Source organism: Gobio gobio (assembly GCF_949357685.1).
Source record: "Gobio gobio genome assembly, chromosome: 11".
Lineage (NCBI taxonomy): Eukaryota > Metazoa > Chordata > Actinopteri > Cypriniformes > Gobionidae > Gobio > Gobio gobio.
The window spans coordinates 52,266,130-52,279,226 of record NC_137104.1 but is presented as its reverse complement, the minus strand read 5'-3'; the positions used below and the strand labels follow the sequence as shown (position 1 = coordinate 52,279,226).

Sequence of the window (13,097 nt, the reverse complement as noted above, 5' to 3'; positions counted from 1 at the left end):
AAATAACACATATTTATCGGCTTTAATATATCGGCCACATTTTCTTATTGGGTCGATAGCGATAATTTTATAAAATAGCGTTTATTGGCCAATAATGATATGGTGGCTGATATATCGCGCATCCCTAATATTATTACAATCTAAAATATGTTCTCTATGTGAATATATAGTAAAGTGTAATTTATTCCTGTGATCAAAGCTGAATTTATCATCATTACTCACCTGATCCTTCACTAATCATTCTAATATGATGATTTGATGCTTTATGATTATTATCAATATTGAAAACTGTCGTGCTGCTTCATATTTATGTGGAAACTGTGATACATTTAGTTTTTCAGGATTCTTTGATGAACAGAAAGTTCAGAAGAGCAGCGTTTATTTGAAATAGAATATTTTGTGTTCAATTGAATGCATCCTCGCTGAATAAAAGTAGTGATGCACAATATATCGGCCACCATATCGGTATCAGCCGATATATGTTCATCTTTAATGTTATCGTTATCGGATCGATAATAAAATTTGACCAATATATTAAAGCAGATTAATAATGGATTATTTCTAGGGATGCACCGATATGTAAAATGTTATCGTATCGATAATAACATTTGTCCGATATATAAGCCAATAAATAATGGATTATTTTGTTTAGTTGAGACACTTCAGATTTTGATGCATTATTAATAATAACTAGCACTTTATTTTTCTTGTAGACCTATAACTTTCATCAACAATCTTTTCATTAAAATAATTGTATTATTGTCCGTGCAGAGGCTATTCCATTGTATTAATCCGTGGCGCATGTATTTTGATTCTTTATACGCATTATAAAGACTTGTTTGCATTATATATGCATTATTTTATTTACTTGTAAGGCCATATTTATTTTTTGATAAAGAATATGAGCCATTGGACTTGCACTGGTTCTAATGTACATGCTAGATTTCCGTTGAAGTGTTTGGGACGTGGCTTTTAATGGTGAGACTTTTGCTTTCAAAAATGAAATTAGATTTATTGGCCAATTTATCGGTTATCAGCCAAAATGTTCATCCCTAAATAAAAGTATTAATTTCTGAATACTGACCCCAACCTTTTGAATGATAGTTTATGCTCAGATCAGACCTGACTCCTTTTGGTGCTGTTTTCGGCCTGGACTTTTGCGGTCACCGCAGCATTTAAGCGTCGTTTAATGAAGTCCTGATCCGTGTGTGCTGTGAGTGAGTGTGTGTTAGCGCTGCGGTCGGATCGGTTTGTGTGCTGAAACACAGAGCCGTTTGTGTTCAAGTGTCACTCCGCTCTCACATAACCAGCCGAGCTCAGAGGCGAACAGCTTGATAAGCAGGTGTTTGGGTTTTGCACGTCTGTGTTAGCTTGACCTCTGCATTGCGTCCCGGTCCGTAATGTGTGCCATATGGAGCTGACTGGTGCATATGAAAGTGTGGACGCTCTATTAAAAATTGCCGGCTGTCTGACCAACGTATATGAAGTGTGACAGAAGTGTGTTAAAATCCCGCTTATCCTTTAATCTCTGGACACACGGTCAATAGAGCGGCTACGCGATGCCATTCACATGTAGATTCGATTATCCACTAACAGTATTGATTATCTGGAGTGTGTGTATAATTGCTGTCCGCTGAGAGCCGTAGAGAAAGGACGCGAGGGAGCTCTGGCGTTTCCGTAGATGAGTCTGTCATCCATTAGGGTCCGATGTCAGAGCTCATAAAGGAGCGCGCCGCCTGTTCTTGCTTGTTATAGTTGGTCCACATCAGAGAAACTCTATAATGACGGAGTTATTGCTGCCAGGGTTTATGGGAGATGTCGGAGGAGCCCATCTGTGAATCTGGTGCCGTGACCCGGATCTCATTCTGGGCCAGCGTACAGCTGATGCCCGGCTCTCGGTCTCTCGCTTCCCTCCATCTGTTCACCTCATTCACACTCTTTATCAACAGCGACAACTTTACACTGAGAGTGTGTGTGACGTCTCAGGGTACAAATGAGTGTAAGTGAGGGTAGACAGACGTGATCGGGACTCTTGACAGATCTGAAAGTGTCTGATTACGCCGTTATAAAGAGGAAGTCATTTAATGAGATTAACTAAGGGAAAGTTGACCATTTTTATTTATTTATTACAAATTCAATAATTATAATAATAATGAAAATGTATGAAACTTTATAATTTTGCATTTACTCTGAGATAAATCTGCTTGGTTATTATTATCTAAAATATTATTATAATATATTTGAATAATATATAATACGTAATATATTGTTTTAAATAATATATATTATATTATATCATATATTTACTATATATTAAATATATTTAATAAATGTATTTCATATATATTATATAATATATATATATATATAAAATAATATATTATATCATATATATCATGTGTTTAATATATATATATATATATATATATATATATATATATATATATATATATATATATATATATATATATATATAAAATAATAAAATATTATAATATATTTAAATATAATATGTATGTATGTGTATATATATATATATATATATATATATATATATATATATATATATATATATATATATATATATATATATATATATACTTTGAGTAAAAATAGGTAATTATCTAAAAATATTTTTTTATATTATAATAAAATAAAATTATACATACAGTATATTTTATTTATTTTATTTTATTAAATATATGTAATATTATATAATACAAAGATTATACATGCATATTAATTTATTAATATGTAATATTTTACTTTATTTTATATATACATGTGAAATGCATAAGTAAAATCATTTAAAATATGCTTATATATATATATATATATATATATATATATATATAATATATAAAATATCAATGCTATATATTGCTCATCTCCAGTCATACAAGATGTTTATTTGATAATGAACATGTACTAATCGGTGATGAGTTGAGTTTAAACAGATGTGCATGAAAGTCTGTGTAGTTGTGTTTCTGTTTGCTCTGTGTTTGATGCTGCGGTTTCTTTCCGCTCTGTGATCTCTCTCTGTCTGTGTGTGTGTGTGTGTGTGTGTCGGGTCTGTCCAGTCACACGAGTCAGTGCATGTGTGTTAGTTCTGTATGTGTGTGTGTGTGTGTGTGTGTCTCTGACAGATGTAAACGGTTATCAACTAATGTGGACAAACAAACAGCCTTGTCTTGTGTGGCGCTCTGGAAACACATGACCCAGTTTTGATTTGGAATCTTTTTTTTTTTGTTTTTTTGTGCCTTTCCTGCTCACTCGTTCTATCATTATTTGGTTCTTTTAGGGCAAATAAATGCAAAATTGCTATTATTTTTCTTAAAATATTGCTGTAAGGGTTTTAAACCTCCTTACATCAGTTTAAAATAGATTTACATGTGCATATTTCCTACAGAAGAGGGTTGTCCAACTCATCAGTTGATAAAAACATTAATACATATACAATAAACGCAGAAAGCACAATTTATATTTATCCATAAAACGTTTTTCTCGTGGTATGTATTGTACAGCACTAAAGCAGAACCTCTAACGCAAGATCACAATTACAAAAACATGTTGAGCTGATTACTCAGTGTTTATGAGAAACTAGTCATCTGGATGCAATATCTTTAAACCGCCCACCACACACACACACACACACACACACACACACCCATGTAGACACATATCAGGAGGTGGTGATTCATCTCTCTGCTTATTGATCTGTTCATGCGGCTGACAGTTGATAAAGCTTTTCCCTGTAACTGAACTCCAGTAAATGGGTCGTTTCCTTCCTGCTCGTGTGTCTCGCCTCAATCTCAGCGCCGGGTCCAGTTTCAGATGTCCCGCCTGTCCTCGTGTCCTCGCCCTTCATCAAATGTGTCCTCTTTTAGACACGCTTGTCTTGTATGTCGTCAGTTTTTATGGCCCCCCCCAGAAACGGATCTCTTTAATATCTCAGATGTTTCCTCCTAGACAGCAGTGTGATCACATTGAGGAGTCTCAATGATGAGGGGAAACAAGTCTGCACTTCAGCTTCTCATCTGATTCTCTGTCCAATCAAATGCTCTCTAGAATCTGAAGCCCCACCCCCTACATTATAACCAGACGCTGAAATCGCTCACTTCTTCACACATTTACTATTTTCTACACGATGAAGGGCACATAAACAGGGCACTATATAGGGGAATGATCAGACAGTGCACTATATAGGGGAATGATCAGACAGTGCACTATATAGGGGAATGATCAGACAGTGCACTATATAGGGGAATGATCAGACAGGACACTATATAGGGGAATGATCAGACAGTGCACTATATAGGGGAATGATCAGACAGGGAACTATATAGGGGAATGATCAGACAGTGCACTATATAGGGGAATGATCTGACAGTGCACTATATAGGGGAATGATCAGACAGTGCACTATATAGGGGAATGATCAGACAGTGCACTATATAGGGGAATGATCAGACAGACAGGGAACTATATAGGGGAATGATCAGACAGTGCACTATATAGGGGAATGATCAGACAGTGCACTATATAGGGGAATGATCAGACAGTGCACTATATAGGGGAATGATCAGACAGTGCACTATATAGGGGAATGATCAGACAGTGCACTGTATAGGGGAATGATCAGACAGTGCACTATATAGGGGAATGATCAGACAGTGCACTATATAGGGGAATGATCAGACAGACAGGGAACTATATAGGGGAATGATCAGACAGTGCACTATATAGGGGAATGATCAGACAGTGCACTATATAGGGGAATGATCAGACAGTGCACTATATAGGGGAATGATCAGACAGACAGGGAACTATATAGGGGAATGATCAGACAGTGCACTATATAGGGGAATGATCAGACAGTGCACTATATAGGGGAATGATCAGACAGGGAACTATATAGGGGAATGATCAGACAGACAGGGAACTATATAAGGGAATGATCAGACAGTGCACTATATAGGGGAATGATCAGACAGTGCACTATATAGGGGAATGATCAGACAGTGCACTATATAGGGGAATGATCAGACAGTGCACTATATAGGGGAATGATCAGACAGACAGGGAACTATATAGGGGAATGATCAGACAGTGCACTATATAGGGGAATGATCAGACAGGGCACTATATAGGGGAATGATCAGACAGTGCACTATATAGGGGAATGATCAGACAGGGAACTATATAGGGGAATGATCAGACAGGGCACTATATAGGGGAATGATCAGACAGTGCACTATATAGGGGAATGATCAGACAGGGAACTATATAGGGGAATGATCAGACAGGGCACTATATAGGGGAATGATCAGACAGTGCACTATAAAGGGGAATGATCAGACAGTGCACTCTATAGGGGAATGATCAGACAGGGCACTATATAGGGGAATGATCAGACAGTGGATTATATAGGGGAATGATCAGACAGTGCACCATATAGGGGAATGATCAGACAGTGCACTATATGGGGGAATGATCAGACAGTGCACTATATAGGGGAATGATCAGACAGTGCACTATATAGGGGAATGATCAGACAGGGCACTATATAGGGGAATGATTAGACAGTGCACTATATAGGGGAACGATCAGACAGTGCACTATATAGGGGAATGATCAGACAGGGAACTATATAGGGGAATGATCAGACAGGGCACTATAAAGGGGAACGATCAGACAGTGCATTATATAGGGGAACGATCAGACAGTGTACTATATAGGGGAATGATCAGACGGCACTATATAGGGGAACGATCAGACAGTGTACTATATAGGGGAATGATCAGACAGGGCACTATATAGGGGAATGATCAGACGGCACTATATAGGGGAACGATCAGACAGTGCACTATATAGGGGAATGATCAGACAGGGCACTATATAGGGGAATGATCAGACGGCACTATATAGGGGAACGATCAGACAGTGCACTATATAGGGGAATGATCAGACAGGGCACTATATAGGGGAATGATCAGACGGCACTATATAGGGGAACGATCAGACAGTGCACTATAAAGGGGAATGATCAGACAGGGCACTATATAGGGGAATGATCAGACAGTGCACCATATAGGGGAACGATCAGACAGTGCACCATATAGGGGAACGATCAGACAGGGCACTATATAGGGGAATGATCAGACAGGGCACTATATAGGGGAACGATCAGACAGTGCACTATATAGGGGAATGATCAGACAGTGCACTATATAGGGGAATGATCAGACAGGGAACTATATAGGGGAACGATCAGACAGTGCACTATATAGGGAATGATCAGACAGTGCACTATATAGGGGAACGATCAGACAGTGCACTATATAGGGGAATGATCAGACAGGGAACTATATAGGGGAACGATCAGACAGGGCACTATATAGGGGAATGATCAGACAGGGCACCATATAGGGGAATGATCAGACAGTGCACCATATAGGGGAATGATCAGACAGGGAACTATATAGGGGAATGATCAGACAGTGCACTATATAGGGGAATGATCAGACAGGACACTATATAGGGGAATGATCAGACAGGGCACTATATAGGGGAATGATCAGACAGTGCACCATATAGGGGAATGATCAGACAGTGCACCATATAGGGGAATGATCAGACAGGGAACTATATAAGGGAACGATCAGACAGTGCACTATATAGGGGAATGATCAGACAGGGAACTATATAGGGGAATGATCAGACAGGGAACTATATAGGGGAATGATCAGACAGTGCACTATATAGGGGAACGAACAGACAGTGCACTATATAGGGGAACGAACAGACAGTGCACTATATAGGGGGACGATCAGACAGGGCGCTATATAGGGGAACGATCAGACAGGGCACTATATAGGGGAATGATCAGACAGGGTACTATATAGGGGAACGATTCAGACAGTGCTCTATGTAGGGGAATGATCAGACAGTGCACTATATAGGGTATAGGGAACGATTCAGACAAAGCACTATATAGGGGATAGGGAACGATTCAGACAAAGCACTATATAGGGGATAGGGAACGATTCAGACTATATAGGGGATAGGGAACGATTCAGACAGTGCTCTATATAGGGGATAGGGAACGATTCAGACAGTGCTCTATATAGGGGATAGGGAACGATTCAGACAAAGCACTATATAGGGGATAGGGAACGATTCAGACAATGCTCTATATAGGGGATAGGGAACGATTCAGACAAAGCACTATATAGGGGAATGATCAGACAGTGCACCATATAGGGGAATGATCAGACAGGGAACTATATAGGGGAATGATCAGACAGGGCACTATATAGGGAAATGATCAGACAGTGCACTATATAGGGGAACGAACAGACAGTGCACTATAAAGGGGGACGATCAGACAGGGCACTATATAGGGGAATGATCAGACAGTGTACTATATAGGGGAATGATCAGACAGGCACTATATAGGGGAACGATCAGACAGGGTACTATATAAGGGAATGATTCAGACAGTGCTCTATGTAGGGGAATGATCAGACAGTGCACTATATAGGGGAATGATCAGACAGTGCTCTTTATAGGGGAACGATTCAGACAGTGCACTATATAGGGTATAGGGAACGATTCAGACAAAGCACTATATAGGGGAATGATCAGACAGTGCACCATATAGGGGAATGATCAGACAGGGAACTATATAGGGGAATGATCAGACAGGGCACTATATAGGAGAATGATCAGACAGTGCACTATATAGGGGAACGAACAGACAGTGCACTATATAGGGGGACGATCAGACAGGGCACTATATAGGGGAATGATCAGACAGGGCACTATATAGGGGAATGATCAGACAGGGTACTATATAGGGGAACGATTCAGACAGTGCTCTATGTAGGGGAATGATCAGACAGTGCACTATATAGGGTATAGGGAACGATTCAGACAAAGCACTATATAGGGGATAGGGAACGATTCAGACAAAGCACTATATAGGGGATAGGGAACGATTCAGACTATATAGGGGATGGGGAACGATTCAGACAGTGCTCTATATAGGGAACGATTCAGACAAAGCACTATATAGGGGATAGGGAACGATTCAGACAATGCTCTATATAGGGGATAGGGAACGATTCAGACAAAGCACTATATAGTGGATTGATCAGACAGTGCACCATATAGGGGAATGATCAGACAGTGTACTATATAGGGGAATGATCAGACAGGGCACTATATAGGGGAACGATCAGACAGGGTACTATATAGGGGAACGATTCAGACAGTGCTCTATATAGGGGAATGATCAGACAGTGTACTATATAGGGGAATGATCAGACAGGGCACTATATAGGGGAACGATCAGACAGGGTACTATATAGGGGAACGATTCAGACAGTGCTCTATGTAGGGGAATGATCAGACAGTGCACTATATAGGGGAATGATCAGACAGTGCTCTTTATAGGGGAACGATTCAGACAAAGCACTATATAGGGTATAGGGAATGATTCAGACAAAGCACTATATAGGGGAATGATCAGACAGTACATCATATAGGGGAATGATCAGACAGGGAACTATATAGGGGAATGATCAGACAGGGCACTATATAGGGGAATGATCAGACAGTGCACTATATAGGGGAATGATCAGACAGTGTACTATATAGGGGAATGATCAGACAGGGCACTATATAGGGGAACGATCAGACAGGGTACTATATAGGGGAACGATTCAGACAGTGCTCTATGTAGGGGAATGATCAGACAGTGCACTATATAGGGGAATGATCAGACAGTGCTCTTTATAGGGGAACGATTCAGACAAAGCACTATATAGGGTATAGGGAATGATTCAGACAAAGCACTATATAGGGGAATGATCAGACAGGGAACTATATAGGGGAATGATCAGACAGGGCACTATATAGGGGAATGATCAGACAGTGCACTATATAGGGGAACGAACAGACAGTGCACTATATAGGGGGACGATCAGACAGGGCGCTATATAGGGGAACGATCAGACAGGGCGCTATATAGGGGAATGATCAGACAGTGCACCATATAGGGGAATGATCAGACAGTGCACTATATAGGGTATGGGGAACGATTCAGACAAAGCACTATATAGGGGATAGGGAACGATTCAGACAAAGCACTATATAGGGGATAGGGAACGATTCAGACTATATAGGGGATAGGGAACGATTCAGACAAAGCACTATATAGGGGATAGGGAACGATTCAGACTATATAGGGGATAGGGAACGATTCAGACAGTGCTCTATATAGGGGATAGGGAACGATTCAGACAAAGCACTATATAGGGGATAGGGAACGATTCAGACAATGCTCTATATAGGGGATAGGGAACGATTCAGACAAAGCACTATATAGGGGAATGATCAGACAGTGCACCATATAGAGGAATGATCAGACAGGGCACTATATAGGGGAACGATCAGACAGGGTACTATATAGGGGAACGATTCAGACAGTGCTCTATATAGGGGAATGATCAGACAGTGTACTATATAGGGGAATGATCAGACAGGGCACTATATAGGGGAATGATCAGACAGGGCACTATATAGGGGAATGATCAGACAGGGTACTATATAGGGGAACGATCAGACAGGGTACTATATAAGGGAATGATTCAGACAGTGCTCTATGTAGGGGAATGATCAGACAGTGCTCTTTATAGGGGAACGATTCAGACAAAGCACTATATAGGGTATAGGGAACGATTCAGACAAAGCACTATATAGGGGAATGATCAGACAGTGCACCATATAGGGGAATGATCAGACAGGGAACTATATAGGGGAATGATCAGACAGGGCACTATATAGGGGAATGATCAGACAGTGCACTATATAGGGGAACGAACAGACAGTGCACTATATAGGGGGACGATCAGACAGGGCGCTATATAGGGGAACGATCAGACAGGGCACTATATAGGGGAATGATCAGACAGGGTACTATATAGGGGAACGATTCAGACAGTGCACTATATAGGGGAATGATCAGACAGTGCACTATATAGGGTATAGGGAACGATTCAGACAAAGCACTATATAGGGGATAGGGAACGATTCAGACAAAGCACTATATAGGGGATAGGGAACGATTCAGACTATATAGGGGATAGGGAACGATTCAGACAAAGCACTATATAGGGGATAGGGAACGATTCAGACAATGCTCTATATAGGGGATAGGGAACAATTCAGACAGTGCTCTATATAGGGGATAGGGAACGATTCAGACAATGCTCTATATAGGGGATAGGGAACGATTCAGACAATGTTCTATATAGGGGATAGGGAACAATTCAGACAGTGCTCTATATAGGGTATAGGGAACGATTCAGACAAAGCACTATATAGGGGATGGGGAACGATTCAGACAGTGCTCTTTATAGGGGATAGGGAACAATTCAGATTATATAGGGGATAGGGAACGATTCAGACAGTGCTCTATATAGGGAAAGGGAACGAATCAGACAAAGCACTATATAGGGGATAGGGAACGATTCAGACAGTGCTCTATATAGGGGATAGGGAACGAATCAGATAAAGCACTATATAGGGGATAGGGAACGATTCAGACAGTGCTCTATATAGGGGATAGGGAACGAATCAGACAGTGCTCTTTATAGGGGATAGGGAACGATTCAGATTATATAGGGGATAGGGAACGATTCAGATTATATAGGGGATAGGGAACGATTCAGACAGTGCTCTATATAGGGGATAGGGAACGAATCAGACAAAGCACTATTTAGGGGATAGGGAACGATTCAGACAGTGCTCTATATAGGGGATAGGGAACGAATCAGACAAAGCACTATTTAGGGGATAGGGAACGATTCAGACAGTGCTCTATATAGGGGATAGGGAACGAATCAGACAAAGCACTATTTAGGGGATAGGGAACGATTCAGACAGTGCTCTATATAGGGGATAGGGAACGAATCAGACAAAGCACTATTTAGGGGATAGGGAACGATTCAGACAGTGCTCTATATAGGGGATAGGGAACGAATCAGACAAAGCACTATTTAGGGGATAGGGAACGATTCAGACAGTGCTCTATATAGGGGATAGGGAACGAATCAGTACGAACTCCATCATTTCTCATCAAACGATCTGAGCTGCCTGAGATGACTATTGACTCAATTGAGTCTTATTTTGATCTCTCCTGAGGAAACATCATCTGAGACAAAGTTGATACATAAATCAACAGAACTGAAAACCAGCTGAGCACTTCTAGACTTAGTGTTCTCGTCATACTCTCAGTCTGTTATGAATGCTCTCTTTGCTCATGCTTCACTGATTTGACTGCAGTTTTTTCCCAGATAAGCCGCATGGGCTCTGCACTGCAGACAGGGGGCGCTGTGGACCCTGTGTGTCCGTCCCCAGAGATTACAGCTGACCTATAAAACCACATGCTCTGCTCAATGTGCTGAGATGACAAAATAAAATGACCTGACCTGATCTTCCTTCTCTCTCTCTTTCCACAGACATTTCCAGAATTTCATTTTACACAGGTGAGTGAATTACCATAATCTCTCTCTCTCTCTCTCTCTCTCTCTCTCTCTCTCTCTCTCTCTCTCTCTCTCTCTCTCTCTCTCTCTCTCTCTCTCTCTCTCTCTCTCTCTCTCTCTCTCTCTCTCTCTCTCTCTCTCTCTCTCTCTGCATGTTTTATTTCATGCCAAGCAACACAGATAAAATCCTCTGAGATGTGTGAAGTCTACATCGTGTCTTCAGAGGAAGAGACGAGGGCGTTTTGTCTGTTCTGTTGACCTCGGTGGTTCAGTGAGTCAGAGGAGTAATACAAATAATGAATTATTATACTATGAATATCCCTTACATTTGATATTTTTGTCCCTGGGATGATTAAATTGTTGTTTTTCACAGCAAACTATAATTTTCTGGCGACACTTTAGAATGAGGCTGTTAATTAATGATGTTAATTTCAACATTTAATACATTTCTAAATCAAAAACCACATTTTTATATCTACTAACATTAACCTAGATTAATAAATAAAAAAAATATATATATTTTTTAATTAAATTAAATACAAATATTTTTTAAATTAAATTAATAAAATATTAAGTTACATTACATTACATTTACATTCAATTACATTCAATTACAATAAAACCAATAATAATACAATAATTAATAATAAATTTGTTTATTATTTTTATATATTATAATATAAATATATTGTCATTTTATTTAAATTTTATGTAAATTATTCATTAATATACAATACATTATGACTATTAATTTTTATATTAATTTCATATTTTATGTAATTTATATAAACTATATTATAAAATACATACATAATATATAAGGTACTATATATATATATATATATATATATATATATATATATATATATATATATATATATATATATATATATATATATATATATATATATATATATATATATATATATATATATATATATATATATTGTTTTTTTTTGTTCTTGTTTTATTTCTATACTATATTTTATATAAATTATGTATTAATTATAATAAGGGGTCAAATCTAAAACATGTCACTTTTAACACTTTCTGACTGATGTTCATGTTCAAAAAAAGCTAAATAAAAAATAAATAAATAATAATGTATTAATTATGTATTATATGTTAAATGAGAAGTGTTACCCATTTTCTTTATCAGTATTTTTGGGCAAATATCTAAATAATAAATATCTAAACATCCTTAAAACATGATGGTTTCACTTGACAAGCTAAATTTTATATTTATTAATTTAACTAACCTTAACTTTTTTTAAATTTAAAAATTAAATTAAACTTTTTTTGTTAAACATGTTTAGTTGTTTTACCCCACTCGTTTTATATATATATATATATATATATATATATATATATATATATATATATATATATATATATATATATATATATATATATATATATATATATATATATATATATATATATATATATATATATATATATATATATATATATATTAGGGCTGTCAAAAGATTAATCGCAATTAATCTCATCCAAAATAAAAGTTTGTGTTTACATAATATATGTGTG

General features: G+C 38.1%; 1 protein-coding gene across 8 annotated transcripts in view; it reads left to right on the top strand.

The window, feature by feature from the left end:
- ptk2aa (protein tyrosine kinase 2aa) overlaps nucleotides 1–13,097 on the top strand; it is a 155,918-nt gene that overhangs the window by 43,350 nt on the left and 99,471 nt on the right. For all 8 annotated transcript variants that reach the window (XM_079828402.1, XM_079828404.1, XM_079828400.1 and 5 more), the window contains exon 2: nucleotides 11,526–11,552. In XM_079828402.1, the coding sequence (XP_079684528.1) occupies nucleotides 11,526–11,552 (27 nt within the window). The remainder of the gene's footprint in view (nucleotides 1–11,525; nucleotides 11,553–13,097) is intronic.